The 21,107-nt window shown below is 35.1% G+C and overlaps 2 protein-coding genes and 1 non-coding gene across 3 annotated transcripts; 2 read left to right on the forward strand and 1 right to left on the reverse strand.

The window, feature by feature from the left end:
• Positions 1-1,647: 1,647 nt before the first annotated feature.
• LOC107784730 (cyclic pyranopterin monophosphate synthase, mitochondrial) lies at positions 1,648-3,806 on the reverse strand. Its single transcript, XM_016605903.2, has 3 exons — positions 3,695-3,806; positions 3,345-3,480; positions 1,648-2,614 (listed from the first exon to the last, which is right to left on the reverse strand). Exons 2-3 carry the CDS (start codon positions 3,447-3,449, stop codon positions 2,018-2,020), a joined length of 702 nt encoding a protein of 233 aa, XP_016461389.1. The 5' UTR covers positions 3,450-3,480; positions 3,695-3,806; the 3' UTR covers positions 1,648-2,017.
• A 73-nt stretch (positions 3,807-3,879) lies between these two features.
• On the forward strand, positions 3,880-3,951 carry TRNAQ-CUG (transfer RNA glutamine (anticodon CUG)). Its single transcript has one exon. It is a non-coding gene; the product is annotated as a tRNA-Gln (tRNA).
• A 566-nt stretch (positions 3,952-4,517) lies between these two features.
• On the forward strand, positions 4,518-15,844 carry LOC107784729 (uncharacterized). The gene is made up of 4 exons (XM_016605901.2): positions 4,518-5,076; positions 11,702-11,807; positions 13,558-13,648; positions 13,790-15,844. The coding sequence occupies exons 1-4, from the start codon at positions 4,690-4,692 to the stop codon at positions 15,558-15,560; spliced, it is 2,355 nt and encodes a 784-aa protein (XP_016461387.2). The 5' UTR covers positions 4,518-4,689; the 3' UTR covers positions 15,561-15,844.
• The last annotated feature ends 5,263 nt before the right edge of the window (positions 15,845-21,107 follow it).

Below are 21,107 nucleotides of genomic sequence, written 5' to 3' on the forward strand. Positions count from 1 at the left end.
CATATTCTATATATATATATTTTGGCTAGCAAATGCAATTAGTTTCGGCCGGTCAATTAATTTTGGGAAACTACCAGCTATGTCCATTTTATAAGTAGCTCGTTATAAAAATTGGCCAATTCATAAAATATTATTAATATTAGCCAATTAGCTATTTGTAGCAAAAACAAAATGTCAAATATTTGCTTTCTTTTAAGTGTGTGTTATTAGAATAGATTGGGTACATCTTAAGGAACTTGAATCTCAGCTTTGGGATGTTTTGGTGAAGTTTTGAGGTGGTTTGAATTGAAAATTCGAAGTAAAATCTGAACATGAAAAAAAATGATATGTGTATCATTTGTGTATCACATGTATACATATGTGTGAGATACATGCGTGATACATGTTTGATACATGTGTCGCTGAAGAATTCTTTGAACTCGATTTAATTATGAATTTTGATACAAAACTAGTCCAAATCACCTCCAATCCTCCTCAAAATTTATATATTGACTTATCTATATGTTTTAAATGAATTTCAACTATACCCATTGAAAAAGTTCCCTTTTTGCTTAGATTTTTGGAATATTGTATATTTTTTGTTTGTATTTCATCACCTTGTTTGCTACCTCACCCATGAAATTTCCTTTCCGTCTTGCACCTAATGTTACTAATCACGCTTAAAAATATGGAAGGTGATTTTTGCATATGGTTCTTTGAGAGAAAGAACCTTATCTATTTGGTTTTCCAATTTTTATATGTGCTTGACTAGTTTTGGTAAGTTTGTGACTAATGGCTAAAGGTTGGTAAGTTGAGACGTATTTGGGACATTTATGTAAGTTTTTCATTAATTTTATATTTTTCTCTTAAAATAGGAATGACCCAACCCAGCCTGACCCAATACCCATATACGTAAGTTAAAATAATACTAAAAGTGAATTCTTCCCCCATAAGAAACTTAGTTTGGAATGCATGAGATTTTGACAAAAAAATAAGAAAATAAAAGTATAATTAGAGAGCACTGAAAATAAAAATGCATAGATTTGAATAAAAATCTTGAAAAGAAAAATAAAAGATAAAAGTATCATGTTTTGAAGGATTTACTATTCACTTTTAGTATTACTTTAATTTTTATATATGAGTATTGGGTCGGGTGGGCCAGGTCAGGTTGGCTCATCCCAATTTTAATTGGATTATTAGTTATTAGACTGAAAATAAGAAAATAAATAACCACAAAACAAGAAAATACTACCGAAAAATTATATTTTCCAATCACTATGATTTTTGTGCGAGTTAGTAAAAGTTTTATGATTTTTGTGTGAGAAAACATAGTTATATGACTTTGGTGAAAAAAAGTAATAGTTATATAATTTTTGTGTGAGAAAACAAAGTTATATGACTTTAGTTAAAAAAAGTCATAGTTATATGACCAAAATGATACAACAAAGATCAATAACTAAAACCTTTAAAACTCAGGGCAACTATAAGGAAAGTTTGAAAAGTCATAGCGCTTATAGAAGCTAGCATAAAATTAGCTAAATGTCAAGTATCTTACAATTGGTTGTGTGCAACAAACAATCGAGCCATCAACTCTTTATTCAGGCATCATAATCCCTGTATTCAAATACTTCAGTGACCTTAGCTATGCGCCATACCAGCACACCAATAAAAACTCACAACTTCAAATACTTCAGCGACATAAGATATCACAGTAACATTGCCAGATACCTCAGTGACATATGATACCACAGTAAGTACTACCAACACTATCTGATGAAAGCCTTGACATATGTGGGCTATGTTGTTTTAATAAGGTGAATGTTACTTCAACTAGAAATTCTTAACACATCCTAGTTAAAATCAACTTCAGAAGTATAATGACTTTGTGTTTATCGACCATATTTTGACAAGCCATCTACTTATATCATATAATATAGAGATACCACATCCTATAGAAAACGAACACTAAATGAAAGTGGCGTGCATCATCCTAATCATGCCCTTAATGCATTTGCCTTCTCCCTTCTTTATATAGTGATTATTTGTCCCTGGACCAATCCCCACTTTTGCCTCCAGTTTTATGTTCAAGCCTGATATCTGTAATCTGGATATACTTCGAAGCGGCCTTGCACATGTCATACACTGTTAGACCGGCAACGGTTACTGCTGTCAATGCTTCCATCTCCACACCAGTTTTTCCATCTGAAGCAGCTTCTCCTTCTATTTCAACGCTAAAATCATGAGGGTTCAAAGCCAAGTCCACGCGAACATGCGTCAAGTTGATGTTATGACATAGTGGGATGAGATTACTTGTTTGCTTCGCTCCACAAATTCCAGCTAACTTTGCTACACCGAGGACATCTCCTTTTCCCATTTGATTAGCTGAAACCAAATCAAACACCTCACGTCCTAAAATAACCTTGCCACGTGCAATGGCCACTCTCTTGCTAATATCTTTATGAGATACATCCACCATTTGAGCTTCACCTTTGCTGCCAATATGTGTCAGTCCAGCGGAAGATTCTTTTCCATCCATTTCTTCAGTACTAAACTTCACGTCTTGTGCCATACTTTGATTGTCAATGGAACTAGAAAGGCTAGATGGAGGTGGTTCACCAAACACAGATTCCATTTCCTGGTAAGAAGATGAGCAAAATTTTTCAGGAAGCTTCAGAAAGTATCCAGCTACATTTTTACAAGCTTCAAGCTCAATTATGCAACTAATATCTCCATTTTCTCTAATGATTAGTAAGAGTCCTGTATTAACTTTCAAGGCTCATCGTTTACACTCCGCAGACCATGTCATTCTCAAAGCTCTGATTGAGAAATAAGCAAACATTCTGATCCACACCAACTAAGATAAATGGTTCTTGAGCAAACTCCATGGTTTACTCTGTAGAAGCTGAGAAGAGGCACTTGGCGCCTTATTATGGGGGATAATGAGAGGCAATTGGCCTTTTATCTGCATCTTCTCAAGTAAAGTGGCATTTTGTTTGTATAAGAAAAAACTTTCTTGGATGATTTTTTTTTTAAGAAAGAGTTTTGAGCTCAGTACTTATCGACACCCAAGCCATTTGATCCGTCAGTTGGCACAGATAACAGACGATGAGATTCTTGTCGATTGTTAAATTTATAAAAGAAAGAAGCAGAAAAATGTCAATCAGCTAATATAAATTTAAAATGTGCTTATCAGAACAATATCCAGCCTTCAAAAAATGAAACTGCAAGTTCTTTATTCTTTTAACGGTCCTCAACATTCATTTAGGAATAATTAAAACTTAAGCCTTAAGTCTCCAAAAGAAACGTGTTAAAGCCTTGAGACAAAAATTTAAGCACATTATTGTGAAACACATATTTATATTTACCTGATTAAGCTCAGATATAGCTTTGGAAATATCATGGCTACCAATACTGCAAAATAACCTTCTCGATAGAGGTAATGTATTTGATACAACTCGGCAAAGAAACATCACTATTCAACTGCTCCAACAAAACCCTTAACTGTAACCAGGAAAAATCATAAGGAGCAAAGTAGATTTTTCACATAAAATTATTAACTTTCATTGAGGCATTTTCACAAACACTTTGATAATTGTCATTTCCTAATAGTACTACTAAACAAGTGGTGTAATAAAAGTTCGAAATGAGTGTTTACTAATTTTGAGAATTAGAGCTGAATAAGTTGAGGGATTAATGTACGAAGCAAGAAATTAACCTGATGTTTTGCAGATGTGCCTTCGTCTTTTACCAAATGGTGAACTGAAGCTCAGGACCAATATAGGCCATTTTATAAAGAGACCATTACACAAATAGCACCTCGTATAAATTTTATACGGGGCACCGTTAATTGTTTTTTTTTTATATATACATAAAATACTTAAAAGATGAAAAAATACAAATGGTTCCATGGTCTAGTGGTTAGGACATTGGACTCTGAATCCAGTAACCCGAGTTCAAGTCTCGGTGGAACCTTTCCTTTTCCTTTTTTGACCTTTGATCGGATTTTTTAAGTTCGGCTTTAGATTAATTATTTTGGATTTTCGATTTTAAGCTTATAAGTTAGAAAAATTTCTTCTTTTTACAAAAATAAATATCCAAATGAGTACACATGTTAAATTGCCTGAAAAATTTCGTTCTCACCGTAATTATCCAAATGAAGCATTCAAGTAATGAAATTATTATATAAAAAAAAAATACAATAGAGACATTAATATGGACGTTAAGAAGTAGAAATAGTAAAATCATGTCCAAATAGAAAGTATTCTCACAGTAACTTAATAATTAATATTGAATATATGAGATAATATCTAATGAGTAAGGTATTCAACTTGTTAGTATTGACATATGCATAATCAACTAAATATAAAGTATAAGAATTTCGAATTTTCTGATATCTAAAAATTCGAAATACCAAATACAATATTCAATCCGAAATCCAAAAAAATTAAAAAATTAAATCTAAAATACAATACATAATCCGAAAATCTAAACTAAAAATCCATAAAAATGGGATTTGGATTTGAATTTGCCCAAAATATGCCCGCGCCCTAATTTCTATCTACTCCCTTTTTATTCAACTGCAACTCTATCTGTATTCATACTAAAAATTTCCGAACTGTAATCCCTAATCCCCTATTTAATCTTACTAATTCACTTTTATTCTTCTTCTTCTTTCACTCCCTTTTTCCACACACACACACACAGTGAATAATGGAAGAACAACTACCAGACCCCAAACGCCGAAAAATCCAAGGTATTGTTTTGGACATCCTTAAAACAGCTGACATAGAAACAGCAACAGAGTACAGTGTTCGAACCACTGCAGCACAACAGCTTGGTACTGAGATTTTGAACATACAAGAGAAGAACTATATAAGGCATGTTGTTGAGTCTTTTTTACTCTCAACAGTTGAAAAACCCACATTGGATAATAATAGAAGAATCAGTACAGCAGAAAAAGAGACTAATAAAGATTTTGTAGCTGAAGAACAATTGTCAGCAGACCACCCACCTACTCAACAACAAGAAGCAGATGGTTCATTGCCTAATCCGCATTTTGTTGATTCCAATGAGAATAATTGTCGAACTATTTGTAAGGTTAGTGAATATCGGCTAATTTTTCTTTTGTTAGAATAGTGATGTTTTAGGCAAAAAAAGAAAAAAAAAATGCTAGGTTATATCTGTGCTGGTGGGAGGTAGCAGGTAGAATATTTCAGGTGCGTGCAAATTGACTTAATCCACTGGGTGCCTAACTCTGCCCAATAAGCCTAATGTTATATTTATGTTTTTTGATGGATAATCTAAAAATTAAGCCTTTGTTATGTATGGAGTCTTGCAAAGTAAAATCCTTATTTTGCAAAATTAGTGTGAAATTGTAGAAACAATGAAAGAAACACGAGCTCAACAGGAGCTCCAATGGAGGAATCGGAGAATGTACAGAAAGGGGAAAGGGGAAAGAGCAGAATTGAAGTTTCTAGAAAGGAGCTGACCTCTTCATTTTTATTCAACTCAAATTGAAAATGTAATAATTGTTCCTACTTATACAACATCTACTAATAACTAGACTAACTAACTAACTAATGACAATTGTCACTTACCATTTGACAGCTCATTAACTATTCCACTAGCTACATTCACTAACTACTTTACAAGGAATGAATGAAAGAATAAATACAATGAGCTATCTATACAATTAGTTATCTCAACACCCCCTCAAGTTGGAGTACAATTAGCTATCTCAACACCCCCTCAAGTTGGAGGTGAGGACCTCACTGCCAACTTGCCAAGGAGTGCGGAATGCTTGATCCCTGTCAAGGACTTGGTAAAAATGTCGGCTAATTGGTTATTAGTGGAAATGTGGTGTAGAGAAATCAATCCTTCCTGCAACTAGTCTCGTACAAAGTGGCAGTCCACTTTAATGTGTTTCGTACGCTCGTGAAACACAGGATTCCTTGCTATGTGTAGGTCAGCTTGGTTGTCACAAAATATAGGAATAGGCAAGGATAGAGGAACAGTTAGTTCAGTGAGAAGCCTGGCAAGCCAAACAAGCTCTCCAACCACCATCCTAGGTGGCATGTACTCAGCTTCTGCAGAAAATAAGGAGATAGTGGACTGCTTCTTTAATTTCCAACTAATAGGGCTGTCCCCAAGTAGTATAATGTACCCACTAACTAATTTTCTAGATTGGGGACAAGTTGCCCAATATGAATCACAAAAAGCTTTGACTGTGTAGTCTGCATTATTAGTAAGAAAAATTTCCAAGGTTGGGTCACCTTTCAAGTACCTTAGAACATGATATGCAGCCTTCAAATGTGGCTCCCTAGGACTTTGCATGAATTGACTGAGATGCTGTACACTATAAGCAATGTCCAGCCTAGTGTTAGTGAGGAAGTTGAGCTTCCCAATCGACTTCATGTAGTAGGGAGGGTCTGTTAGCAAGGCTCCTTCATTAGCTTTCAGCTTTACAGATGAATCCAGAGAAGTCATAGGAGGACAGTCTACACAACCAAATTCTTTCAAAAGATCCACAGTGAACTTCTTCTGTGACATCAACACTCCTTTGTTTGTGTATTAGAGCTTTAAGCCTAGGAAGTAGTGAAGCCTCCTCGGATCTTTTATCTTGAATGTGTTGTGCAGAAAGTCTTTCAGGGACTCAATCTCTTGTAAGTGGGTACATGTGACAAGAACATCATCTACATATACAGCCACAGACACTACTGATCCTTCAGCCTTCTTATAAAACAAGGAGTAGTCAAACATTAAATGAGTGTACCCCCTTGAACATAGTGCTTCTGTTAGTTTCTCATATCACCGTCTGCCTGCTTGTTTGAGTCCATACAAGGACTTGTTTAATTTGCACACCAAGCCTGGCCTCTCCTCAACCAACATGGAGGAATGCATTGTTGACATCCAATTGTAAAACTTGCCATCGTTTCTTGACTGCTGTTGCAATCAAAGCTCTCACAATTGTCATCTTTACTACTGGTGAGAAGGTCTCTGTATAATCTATCCCAGCATATTGTGTGTAACCCTTCACCACTAATCGTGCCTTAAACCTTTCTATGCTACTATCTGCTTTATGTTTAATTTTATATACCCACTTACATGTTATTGCCTTCTTACCAGCTGGAAGAGGAACTAAATCCCAGGTCTTATTTGCATATAATGCTTGGAATTCCTGATTCATTGCTGCTTGCCAAGCAGGCTTCACAGCAGTTTCCTCATATGAACTAGGTTCACATTCATGTGAGGCAGTTTCCATTAAGTGTTGACTGTTAGAATTTTAAGGCATTAAGGGAATTATAATGAAGTCTGGGTGTAGAAGTAGTAAAAGAAAAGGATGATGTGCTTTGGCTATCACTGGAAGAGGGAGAGTGGTCATGATGAGCAAGTTGCAATTTAGGAATTGTGTACTCATAATCTTTAAGGTAAGTAGGAATTTTCAGAGTTCTGGAAGGTCTACTCTGATCTGAAACTAAAATATTTTGGTCTTGATTTGAGATAGTTGGACTATCAGCAACAGGAAAAGTTCCTGATGTCTGACTGTCCAAAGGTGATTGAGAAAATGTTGAGTTATTATCAAAAGAAATGGGTTGAGGTGAGGGTCTGATTCAGAAAGTTACTCATTACTAGACAAAGTTCTTGGTGACACTTCATGGTGATTTTCAGTTACTGAATGTGGAGTGATTCCTATACCATTGGCAGGGAAGAGCTAATCTGATAGATGTGAACTCATTTTAGGAAATGAAGGGAATATTTTACTAGGACTAGTAGACAAGGCAAATGGGAACACATTCTCATAGAATACTACATCTCTTGAAACACTTATCTTCTTTGTGGTCAGATTTAGTACCTTGTAATCTTTTGTCCCAAAGGGATATCCCACAAAAACATGGGGAGTGGATCTTGGTTCAAATTTATCCTTGTGAGTTTTGAGGGTAGTAGGAAAACATAGGCACCCAAAGCTTCTAAGATGGGAATAATTTGGTTTCTTGAGGTACAACAATTCAAATGGGCATTTAGTCTTAAGTGATAATGAGGGTAATCTGTTTATCAAATAGGTAGAGGTCAAGATACACTCTCCCCAATATTGTATGGGAAATTTAGATTGATACAATAGTGCCCTTGCTGTTTCTAGCAGATATTTGTGTTTCCTTTCCACTACATCATTTTGTTGTGGTGTATATGGGCATGTTTTCTGATGCATGATGCTTTTTGATTGAAAAAATGAGGTGACTTCAAAACGGGTGAATTCAAGGCCATTGTCAGTTCTTATAGTTTTGATACTAATGTTGAATTGGTTCTCTATCATGGTAGAAAAGGCCTTGATAGTATGCAGGGCATTGCTTTTACAATTTAGCAATTGAGTCCATGTGGACCTGCTGTAATCATCCACAAGTGTGATAAAATATTTATATTTGTCATGTGTTGTAACATGATAGGGACCCCGTAGGTCAATGTATAACAGCTCAAAGATCTTAGTGGTTAATGTTGTTCTTTCTGGGAAAGGCAATCTAGTTTGTCTTGCCATTGGACAAATAGGGCAAAGGAAAGGTTGTTTAAGTTCAAAAGTAACATGTATAGAAGAAATTCCTTTCATTTTGACAAAAGGTACATGTCCTAATCTGTTATGCCACAAGAGATCAAGCAAGTTCTTTGTAGTTGAGGAGGCATCAGACATACAAGAATCACTTTTATTGCTGGAGTTATTTACAGAATGATGCAGATGTGGAAGTGAACTATTCTCATTACTACTGTGAGATGGAACAACAAAAGTATATGCAACAAGGATGGTAGAATGTGACTTATTTGTGCTAGCTAAATGAGGAGGAAAAAATGAACTAGATGTGTTAACTGCAGAGTATGCCTCATCCTTATTAGTAGTATGACATGGAAAAGATGCACTAGATGTATCAGGGGGAGTAGTGTTGTAGTTGTCTGAACAGTGGAAGTATAGACCAGTCTTGGCTTTACCAATCTCCAGTGGCCTCTTCAGTGAAAGGCCCTGTAGAAGGATGCAAACAAACTTAGTAAATACCACAGTACAATCAAGTTGGACCGTCAAGGAATGGACTGATATCAAATTGAACTTGAAACTGGGCACAAAAAGGACCTTTCTAAGACTGAACCTAGGACTAAGGATTACATCACCAATTAGTGTCACCTTTACTTTGTAACCATTAGGTAGGGTAACTAGGTAGGGATAAACTAAGGTTCTGATGTTCGTTAGTAATGATTTATTATATGTCATATGGTTTGTGGCTCCAGAGTCAAGTATCCAAGAATCAACACTTGAATTTGAATTCTCACACAATTAATCACTAGAATCGAAATTAGTAGAGCATGCTGAGATACCTGCAAAGTTCACAACTCCTCCATTTATGGTAGTGTTTCTAGATTTGTTTCCTCCTCCTTGAAAGCTCTCCAAGATGCTGAGTAACTGTCCATATTGCTCCTTAGTTAGGTTGTGCATAGTTCGACCTTGCTCCTGACTCTGAGAGTTATTTCCATCATCTCTTACTGCAACTCCTTCATTTGATGACCCAAGCACATTTCCTGCAATCCTTTTTCCTTTATTGAATTTGAAGTTTTGTGGGAATCCGTGAAGCTTATTACACTTTTCCTTAGTGTGCCCTGGCCTTTTGCAGTACTCACAGAACAATCGGGGTCTGTTAGTGAACTGATTTCCCCTATATCCATTATTTGTGTTGTGGTTCCCCTGCTGAGTGTAGTTTGTCCTGAAACTATTGCTTCCTGATCCATTTGCATTCAAGGCAGCAGAATCCATCGAAAAATGAGTAATTGGCTTAACTTCCTTTTGCTTTTCCTCCTTAATGAGAATGGAGAAGGCCTGGGCTAGTGTTGGAAGTGGATTCATCATCAAAATACTTCCTCTCGCCACAATGTACACTTCATTTAGGCCTATCAAAAATTGGATTAGTCTTCTGTCTTGCTCAGCTTTGTGCATGTTCTCTTTCGCTCCACATGTGCATTGACAAGCACACTTGGCATGTATGTTCAGAGTTTTGAGTTCCTCCCAAAGCTTCTTCAGTTTTGTGTAGTATCCAGTAATGTCCAAATTCCCTTGACTCAAATCGTTTATCTCCTTCTGGAGCTTATACAGCTTAGCACCATTGGTCTGATCATACCTGTCTTTCAATTCCTACATAAGTTCCCTAGCATCATTGACATGCTGTAGATTGTCTGCTAGTCTTTAGATAATGAGTTTAGGATCCACGAGGTCACCATGTCGTCGTATCGTTCCCATTGGTCGAGGGTAGCAGAATTGGGATCTGGTTTTTTACACTTTCCAGTGATGAAGCCTATTTTGTTCTTCACGGAGAGTGCTCTGAGGGCTACTCTTCTTCAGGATCTGTAGCCAGTTCCGTCAAAAGCCATTGGCACTAACATAGATCCGGCACTCCGACTGATGCATGTATAGCGGACTCGTAGAATTTAGGGTTGTCTTATCTGTCGTCAGAATTTCTTCATCTCCAGCCATGCTTTGGTTCAACAAAGTTGAAATCGTTGTCAGCAAAAACGAATTACTGAGGTTAATCAACCGATTGATCGATTCTTACACAAAAACCCTAATTCCCAAAAAAAACAACGAATAATTTTTTTTTGTATAGACAGAAGTAATCGAAATACGAAAGAAGGAGGCTCTTGGACTAATGTCTGCGCTCTGATACCATGTGAAATTGTAGAAACAATGAAAGAAACACGAGCTCAACAGGAGCTCCAATGGAGGAATCAAAGAATGTACAGAAAGGGGAAAGAGCAGAACTGAAGTTTCTAGAAAGGAGCTGACCTCTTCATTTTTAATCAACTCAAATTGAAAATGTAATAATTGTTCCTACTTATACAACATGTACTAATAACTAGACTAACCAACTAACTAATGACAGCTGTCACTTACCATTTGACAGCTCACTAACTATTCCACTAACTACATTCACTAACTACTTTACAAGGGATGAATGAAAGAATAAATACGATGAGCTATCTATACAATTAGCTATCTCGGTTAACTTGTTTAGCCTATTGCACAACTCGAAAAAGCTCGTTTTTTTGGCTTGAGGAAAAAGTAGAAAGAGGAGCTGAGTAGTTTCAGTTGAATGGATACTCCGAGATAGAATCTATTATCAGTAGAAATTTGATGAGTTTCTTAACTTTAATTGGTGCATTTTGTGACGAAACAAAATCGAGGATCAGCCTGTATCCTTTGCTGGTCTAGTTGAGTAGTTGTAACTATCCTATTTTGCAAGTGGAATATAAACTCTCAATAGGAATGCAGAATCCTATATCATTTGCTGGTTGTAGTTGCAGCGATTCATGCGGCAACTCATGATCACTGAATTTCCTTTCTCAACTCTAGCTACTATATTAGCTGTTTTGCACGTGAAAAATAACATATCTGGTCAAATCAAAGGGATAACAAATGAAAAAGAATAAAGAATTTGCAAAAGGATATGCTGGATTTCTTGTATATGGTTTGTGACATATTCCGGTAGTTCTTGAACACAGACATGACATTTGCATTCTGCTGTGCAATTTTTCATTTTTGTGTTATTGCCTGACCTAATTATAGCTTGTATGACTGAACCCCATATGAGTGACTTCCTTTTCCAAATTTAACTGAATGGATTAAAAATTGTTTTAGAACTTAAAATGAATGTATATGTTCTATTTTTCCCTAAGTTTGCTGATTCCTCTTGTGTAGCTGTCAGGCAAGAGGAGTGTCGGGATTCTTGACATTCACGGGAAGCCCTTTGTGGCAATACGTGACTTTTATGAAAAAGATGGAAAGCTGGTTCCTTCTTCCAGAGGTGAGTTTACTTAGCTAATCATGTATTGCTTTGATTTTGTTACCTAGTTGATTGGTTGATTGTTTACTCTATATCAACACGAACCACTAATACCAGAGTTCCTTTGTTTTCCTCATGCTGTTTCTTAAATATCTCGTCAAATTGTAGCTATTACCTTAATTTTCTTTCCCTACTTAAGGAAGAAAAGACACTGTTTTCATAATTTTCTTGAACCTTTTTCTGATTTTGGAGAAGAAAACTTAGCAGACAACCACTTAAAATAAGCTTTTACAGATCCTCAAGTCCAGTGGCGGAGCTACAAGTGTAGCTACGGATTCGGTCGAACCCAGTAACTTCGGCTCATACCCTGTATTTATGTTAAGAAATCTATGTAATAAGTGTAGATAAGTAAGTTATTCTGACCTAAATTCCAGAACCCATATACTCAAAATCGTAGCTTCGCCTCTGCTCCAGTCTTATCTACACTCTGATTTAGACTTTTCCGGGGTAGATATATAAGCATTTTATTGTTTTGAGGTCACAACCATAGTTAGAAAGCAAGGACTATGGAAGCGTACAAAGCTAACAAGTAGTAAGATATTTGACTAAACACATGTTTGAGATTTGTCATAAGATAACCAAGGAAATTTTGACTACTTGAGTCAGTTTGTAATTGATATTCAAGTTATATAGATAATTGTTTTTGATGAAGAAGTTATATAGATAATTAAATCAGTAACGTTTGACTTCTAATTAGTGCGCAGTTGTCTCCTTCTATGATCTTGGACAATTCTTGCCTCATTAACTAGCTTTTGATGTTTAGTGTGGCCAAAGGTTCATTTTCTTTATATGGTAGCAGAAGCAAATCCATCCTTATTCTTGGTTGATCCAATGTTGGCCCCCATGTTATATTGTCTATGCTACGCATTTCCAGTCTTAGGTGTGCGTGGAAGAGGCTGGTGTTAGAATGTTTCAAATTGGTTGAGGAAATCGGTTGTTTTCTTAAGGTCCATTTTCTTTACAACTATGTTGTAGAAAAGCAGGGGAAACCAAGGGGGGTCTCCAATTTCTCTTTCTTCTGAACTTCTCCCCTCTTAGGTCACCAGCAGACTTGTGCTTCCAAATCCGTCTAAAGCAAAGAATCTTTTATCGAGGCATCCTTGTGTCAGTATTATTTTGTTTTACATAATATTGTAAGAATATTGTAAACATATTCTCTTACCTAATATAGCTTAGCTAAATCATAGGAGAGATGTGTAGGATATTTACTTATGTGTAGGATATTTACTTACTTTAGATAGGGCCTGTAGTAATCGTATAAATACATATACTTCAGAGATAGTGAAATACAACTTCTTCCATTTAATTTTATGGCATCAGAGCCCCGCCTATCCAATTCTTGTTTCATCCGATGTTGGGCCCTCATCTTATATTGTTCACGCTCCAGGTGCCAGAGTGTGCGGGGGGTGGGGGTTGTTAGTGTCCCACATCGGTTGGGTGGGAGGCAATTTGTCTCCTTATATATGATCTTGGGCAAGCCTCATCTCTTGAGCTAACTTTTGGGGTTGAGTTAGGCCCAAGGCCGATTTCTTTATCATTCTGAAAAGGCTTTTCAGTGAATATTGTCTTTTCTTTGCTTTCTCGCTGCATTAAATTGTTCGCTGCTCAAGTGAAATGCATAGATATTGTTTTAACTTTTCCTTTGTTTCTCTTCTTATGTGTTACACTCTTTTCTTAAGAATTGACAATTACCACCCACATATGAAATCAGGAATTAATTTGAGTGCTCAACAATGGTCATCATTCAGGAGTAGCTTCCCAGCTATTGTGGAAGCCATTGCAACGATGGAGTCGAAAATAAGGTGAGGTTCCTGGTAGCCAACTGAATAAATACTGGAGTCCATTTCAATTTATCACTGAAAGACAACAGAACTCATAAATATAAAATGTTTTTTGGTTAGTCTTATTTGATTGGTATGAATGATCCAATTTATCTTTTCTAGATTGACAACGAGTGAAAATCAGACTGCAGCAGAGGTGGCTGCTAATGGAAGAGAACAAATTCAGACCAATATTTCCCAGTCAGTTAACCATCAAGAGGGGAAGATTACTGCCGACAGAAAAGAAAACGGAGATGACGTCTGTAATTCGGCAATAATTACAAACTCTCAGGTGCAGATGCCTCTTGAGAGGCAACAAACAGAAGCTGGTATTTCTAATTCCGCCCCTTGCTTCGCACCTCAGGGACAAATACAACAGAGTTCTCGTACAACTTCCCTTGCCCAGAGCCTTGTTCCTGTTAAAACTATTCGTCTTGATGGAACAAATTATTATTGCTGGAAGCATCAGATAGAATTTTTCCTAAAGCAATTGAATATTGCATATGTGCTCAGTGAGCCTTGCCCGAACACTCTTGAAAACCGACAGAAATGGGTTGATGATGACTACCTTTGTTGTCGCAACATATCAAACTCTCTATCCGACAAGCTTTTTGAAGAATACTCAAAGAAGAACTACAGTGCCAAAGAACTGTGGGAAGAGCTTAGATCAACTTATGATGAGGATTTTGGAACGAAGAGTTCCGAAGTTAACAAATATTTGCAGTTCCAAATGGTTGATGGCATATCGATTCTTGAGCAGGTTCAAGAGCTTCACAAGATTGCCGATTCTCTCATGGCATCAGGAATCTGGATAGATGAGAACTTCCATATTAGTGCTATTATCGCAAAACTTCCCCCCTCTTGGAAGGACTGTCGTGCAAGGTTGATGCATGAAAATGTTCTGTCTCTCGACATGTTAATGCATCATCTAAGAGTGGAAGAAGATTGTCGCAATCGCTACAAAAATGATAAACTTGAGAAGAGAGTTGGAGCACGAAAAAAGGACCTGACAAAGAAGCAGTGCTATAATTGTGGCAAGGAGGGGCACATCTCAAAATATTGTACAGAAAGAAACTATCAAGTCTTTGAGAAGAGCAACGGGAAGGAAAGCGAAACCATTCCTGTTATTACAGAAGGTAAGATTAATGGGCAGTGCTATAATTGTGGCAAGGAGGGGCACATCTCAAAATATTGTACAGAAAGAAACTATCAAGTCTTTGAGAAGAGCAACGGGAAGGAAAGCGAAACCATTCCTGTTATTACAGAAGGTAAGATTAATGGGCAGTGCTATAATTGTGGCAAGGAGGGGCACATCTCAAAATATTGTACAGAAAGAAACTATCAAGTCCTTGAGAAGAGCAACGGGAAGGAAAGCGAAACCATTCCTGTTACAGAAGCTAAGATTAACGGGCAGTGCTATAGTTGTGGCAAGGAGGGGCACATCTCAAAATATTGTACAGAAAGAAACTATCAAGTCCTTGAGAAGAGCAACGGGAAGGAAAGTGAAACCATTCCTGTTGTTACAGAAGATAAGATTAATGGGCAGTGCTATAATTGTGGCAAGGAGGGGCACATCTCAAAATATTGTACAGAAAGAAACTATCAAGTCCTTGAAAAGAGCAACGGGAAGGAAAGCGAAACCATTCCTGTTGTTACAGAAGCTAAGATTAGCAGGCAGTGCTATAATTGTGGCAAGGAGAGGCACATCTCAAAATATTGTACAGAAAGAAACTATCAAGTCTGTGAGAAGAGCAACGGGAGGGAAAGCGAAACCATTCATGTTGTCGCAGAGGCTAAGATTAATGGGAAGACAGACGGACTTGTAGCGATTGTTTCTGGTGTTAAGAGCAATGGGAAGTCTGATAAAATTAGTCCTATGGCTGAGGGACCTTAGATGGAGCAGTCAGTTCCCTTTGCTTGCTTCACACCCACCCCACCCCACCCCTTTTTTCTCTCTTCAATTAGTGTATCATAGTGAGCAATAGTCAAATCTTGTTCATGCTCAACCGTGAGGATAATACTACTCATACATAGTCTACATTGATATTCTTCATGTGCCCAAATCCTTTACCAGAGAGAAGTTATTTAACTGCTGTTGGACACTTTGTGAAATAATTTGAGTATCCAATAGAAAACATTTGAAACTCTTATATATCCATTTTAATGTTCTTAAATTAATACCTGATGTAGAATTTTATTTAATCACACCCTCTGAAATTAAAAGAGATTTTGTGATTCATACATGAAAAAAATTATGGACGTAAAGTGTGACAAGAATCGTGGAGAGTTGGAATATATTTACCAAACGTCAACCTCTGAGATAATGTAAAAGAATTGAATCATCTAACCTTATTAATAAGAGTTGAGTGCCTTAATTTTGAATGTCATTACATGTAATTTTTAATACTAGTATATTAAGTAACTTGAGAACCTCTCTTTTTTGGTTTTCGACTTGGTATTTGGTATATGTATTTAGACCTAAAAAATATGGATTTGTACCGGAAAGTCCAACATTGGAGGTAAAACGCTTCGTAACAAAGATGACTCCATAACTAAAGTTTGAAGTCGAGACTTCTGGTTAAAGATGAACGAATACTTACTCCATCACAATATTTGTCGGTAACCTTTGATTAAAAACGGAATACTTACTCCACCACAACTCTTGTCGGTAAAAGGAAGCTTGAGAACTCTCTCCTAGAGCTTCTTGTGCACATCTTGATTCTTGCTAGTAGATTAAAAGTGTTTACCTTATCCTTTATTTTGTGAATTAGATGTCTAGATTTGATCAAACCATTAATTTGTTGATTCACTGGCAGTTGTTTCCAAATCTTGCATCAAAACATAACTAGATCCAACTATCAGGTGCTGCCACAAATATGTATATATTTTTCTTCCCATTAATTATTTAAAGATAAAGTGGTCGTTATCCATGACGTAGACAGATTCATAAATGATCACATGACAACTGAACAAGAAAAAAATTAAAAAAATTAAAAGAAAAGGTTTTTCATCAGACTCATAAGCGCGGGATACTTTATATATCAAACTGTCTTTTTAAAAAAAAAAGAAAAGGAAAACGTCCTTCGCATGCGCGTTGATAAATCGTTAATCTTATTTAGTCAACTAATAATCATTATAATGGCAACACCTTAGTTGTGCAATCTATTATATGCACTATAATTATATTATTTTCTCTGAAGTATTAAAAAAGAAAAAGAAAAAAAAGCATGACCTAACGCCTTGGTTGTTCTTGATTTCTGAAAGAAACCAGCATACGTTGACTTTGGGTTACGTTTCTACATAACATTCAATGAATTTGTGCTTTCCATTGAAAATAAAAGAGGAAAAATATATTCCAATAAAAAGGAAAAAATAATAAACATACTGGAATACCAGAGTAATGTCTTGGGGAAAAGTCCATTTTTTTTAATGAATAAGTCACGAGAGAGTAGAGGAGTTGTCATCCCAATTCATGCGGCTCATGTTATCAAATCCGGTGCACTAAATTCCCGTTATACATGGGGTCCAGAAAAAGATCGGACCACAAAAGTCTATTGTACGTAGTTTTACCCTACATTTCTGCAATAGACTATTTTCACGGCTCGAACCCATGACCTCCTGATCACATGACAACAACTTTACTCTCTCCTTCTCATTTATCAACTACAATATTGTTGAGTTATTTTACATAATAGAAACTTGGCACTATGACTTCGCGAGTTAGAATCATAAGGAAGCCATTGGTTCTATAGCACCATTCAGAGGCAGAATCAAGATTTCAAACGTTATGAGTTCTAAAGTTTAGAACGACGAATTTAAATTCTAAATTTAATATTTTTATATATTAAATAAATTTTTTATACAAGTACATTATTTGAACAAAAGTTGTTGCGTTAGGACAAATCCATATTCGGGCTTCTAGTTCTACCCGATGCTATTTAAGCTTAATTTGAGATGAAAAATTTGCTTCTAGTCCGACATTTTTTTTTTATTTTTTTTTTTGGAATCCCGACTAATTCGAATTTGCATTGCATAAGGACCATTAAAGAGGTAAGATAGTGCTCCCTACTAGATTTTTTTCCATTTCAAGGGCTCAAAGATTCTTTTCCATTTCAAGGGCTCAAACCCGAGACTCTGATTAAGAGTGAAGGGATTCTATCCATTACACAATAACTCATTGTGGTGTCCAACATGGCTAAAAAAATGAGTTGGAGGGAGGATCATTCAAGCTTTGAGTTTGAACATTATAATTCTCTATGCCAAGAAATGCAAAGCCAATTAAAGTTGGATTGGACCACATGATCTCCTTTAATTTGAAATTTGAACAATTAGTGTACCGAGATCACTAGCAACTGTTCAACTTCATATGTAATAAAAACTTTAGGAAATAATTAAAACAATGGTATTGGAGGGAAATGCAAAAAATTAAAGAAGAAAGAAAAAGGTGCATGGGACCATTCACGAGCAAAGCAGACAAAGAAGATTCAATATTGGAACGACAAACGGTTTGCTGGTGCGAGACAGCAAGTAGTCAGCAGAATTAGTTGAGATGTGTATAAACAAGTTCGGGCACCACCGTTATAAAAAATATTGAAGAAAATGTGCTTAGATTTTTGTAGGGGTTTGGAGTTTGGACAATTTGGTTAAAGTTGAAAAAAAATACTAATAAAGGAAAGAAGCCAGCATACATTATTAGACTTTCAATTTCTTCTTAATATTCAACCAGTTCGTGCTTTCCAATTGAAAATACCAAGTAGAAAATTCGAATAGAAGGACAAAAATATAGACATACTAAAGTTCCAGAGTATATATTGACTTGGGGAAAATCCCATTATTTTTATGAATAAATTATGTGGGACTTAGGAGTGGTCATCCAATTCATGCTGTACATGCTGTCAAACCATACATTAATACATTCTACTTAAATAAAGAGTTGTCTTAATCCAAACTGGCCACTTATCAACTACATTAATTTTAGTACTCCACGATAAGTAATTTTTTTGGCTGTTTTCATACATATAAAAAAATTCACCATTTAATATTAAAATCATATATTTTGGACCACAAAAAAAGGGTAAAAAAACATCATTTATTGTGGACCGAAGGGAGTATTGGTTTGAAACGCGAAATAGTCGTCCTTTCAAACGTTTAAATTAAAAATAGTCGATGGATATATATACGTACTTATAATTTATAGTCACAGGATTGCTACTTGTAATTGCTCCATAGTCCATATATAAGTTATCATCTTGTTTATGAATGTGGGTGCTAAATAAAAAAAAGGGATTGAGTTGAGAATGTTAAATAAAGCTATCCATCTGCAATTAAATTCTGTTTCTTTTTCAATAAAGAAAGAGAAAACTCTTTGTCCCAGACAGGTGTTATAGACAGGATAACTATCTTTTTTTGTTTTGCTTTATAAAGAAATTGTTTTTATATTTACAAGAGAAAATAATTTGTTTTAATTTTGTGTCAGAAAACTTATTGTTTAAATATTTAAAAAGGAATTCTTTTGAAAAGCAATTTTTTCTCTATACAAAACCATATCCAATGGCTTGTACCTTATCTTTTGAAACGACCTTTTATCACTGCCAAATGCTTATCTTTGGAACTTTATCAGCTTTTTCTCCTAAATGTTTAGAAGTATCTCAATTCTCAACAATCTGTATGGGCAAAAGTCAAAAGATATATAGAACTCTTCTGCCCTTGAATCTAGCCTAAAGTACATCTACCATTTGGTCCAGTACTAAATATTAGATTAAAAACAATACCCCTCACGTTTTGAACGAGAAAGAAAACCCTCTTATGCAATATTTTTTTGGTGAGAGTTTCGTTTTTAGAATAAAGATTTTATTCTCTCTGTCATTTCAAAGGTGAAGTATAATATTTTTCATCCAAACTAATACTTGAATTTCTTCTTTCTTGCTTTTAAAATTTAAGATTTTTTTTATATTATATTGAGGCCAATATTAAAAGTTTTGCAATAAAGAAAAAAATCTTGCATACAAAATTCAAGAAATATGTTGAACGCACATTCACCATGAATGCTTTACCATTTCAATTTGAAGGGAAAAAGATAAAACGAAATAGTCAATTCTCTGACATATATATATTATAGATGAAAGAATTGATGCTATGAATATTAATATATTTATGTATTTTCTTTGTATACAAAAATTATTATACTAAAGCAATTATTAAACTCTACTTATTTTGATAATATCTTTATTAAACGGAAATTATAGTTGATAATGTCACATTTAAAAATTTATTGTGGGGGCGTTTTTGCATTACATCATATCTTAAACTACGAAGGAAGAAGGCGAAAGAAGAACTCCATAAATTATATAGATCTTAATTGTTTGTCATATCTTGAGCTTTTGACTATAATGAAAGAACTTGGTTATTCTAAAAATTATTTATTGAAAAAAAGAAAAGATTTTTATTAAAAATAATTGTTTCACAAGAAAGCTATTGCACAAGGGGGTTACCTTTCCCATTCAAAACATGAGGGAGTATTATGGATTTGATTCTAAATATTACTCCCTCTGGTCTATTTTTGTTGTCTGTGATTACTAAAAATAATTAGTCCAAAATAATGTCATTTGAAAAAATCAAGATAAAACTAATTATTTTTTTCACCTTTACCCTTACTCTAATAAATGCAGAGAGAAATTAATATAGTCGGCGGAAGCCAGAAGAGTAGTATTAAATTGGGATAAAACAATAAATTAAGGTAATTTAATCAAATTATTAGTTTAATTAATAATTCTTAAGGTATATGACAAGTAAAATAGATCGCATGGAGTATTTGTATCATCAACTCAATAAAACCTGGATTTCCTAACCTTATCTTTCATAACCAATGCTTGCAAGTGGTGATCTTTAGGTACCGTCTACCTTTCTATACTAATACCATGTTTTTATTTGCAGCAATGTTCAAATTTGAATTATGCGCCTAACCTACACATCACGTTTACACACGTTTATCATTAAGAGCATGTTTGGAAAGTCACATAGGAATTGAATTTGGGTATAATTAGATGCAATTACACAGTTTGATATATTTGTTTGGCCAAATAATTACTTGATCAACATAGAATTGAGTGTAATTGGAGGGGTGAAATTACACTATCCAATTCTCAAGGGGGGAGAGGGTGAGAATTGATAGTAATTACACTGCGTAATTACAATGTTGTTTTTTAGTTTCTTTCCTTTTTATTTTTATTTTAATTTATTTTCTTTACAACTTTTTATTTCTATTATTTTATTTTTTCAAAATTTATTTTTATTTTTAATTTTTTTTAAAAAAAAATTAAAAATATATTTTTCTTTGTACATTATTTATCTTTTATTTCTCTACCTTTACTTCTTGTGATTCCATGTAATTGCTTATATTTTATTTTTTATTTATTTTATTATTCTATTTTTTGAAACTACA

This window comes from Nicotiana tabacum, chromosome 13 (assembly GCF_000715075.1).
Source record: "Nicotiana tabacum cultivar K326 chromosome 13, ASM71507v2, whole genome shotgun sequence".
Classification (NCBI taxonomy): Eukaryota; Viridiplantae; Streptophyta; class Magnoliopsida; order Solanales; family Solanaceae; genus Nicotiana; species Nicotiana tabacum.

What these genes read in the sequence shown, in the direction of transcription:
- LOC107784730 (XM_016605903.2), bottom strand. Translation starts at nt 3,449, where the DNA reads ATGTTTCTTTGCCGAGTTGTATCAAATACATTACCTCTATCGAGAAGG. An exon ending in CTATATCTGAGCTTAATCAG is followed by an intron (nt 2,615 to 3,344) that starts GTAAATATAAAT and finishes TCTTCTTACCAG; the next exon opens with GAAATGGAATCTGTGTTTGG.
- LOC107784729 (XM_016605901.2), top strand. Translation starts at nt 4,690, where the DNA reads ATGGAAGAACAACTACCAGACCCCAAACGCCGAAAAATCCAAGGTATT. An exon ending in GCTGGTTCCTTCTTCCAGAG is followed by an intron (nt 11,808 to 13,557) that starts GTGAGTTTACTT and finishes ATATGAAATCAG; the next exon opens with GAATTAATTTGAGTGCTCAA. An exon ending in ACGATGGAGTCGAAAATAAG is followed by an intron (nt 13,649 to 13,789) that starts GTGAGGTTCCTG and finishes TATCTTTTCTAG; the next exon opens with ATTGACAACGAGTGAAAATC.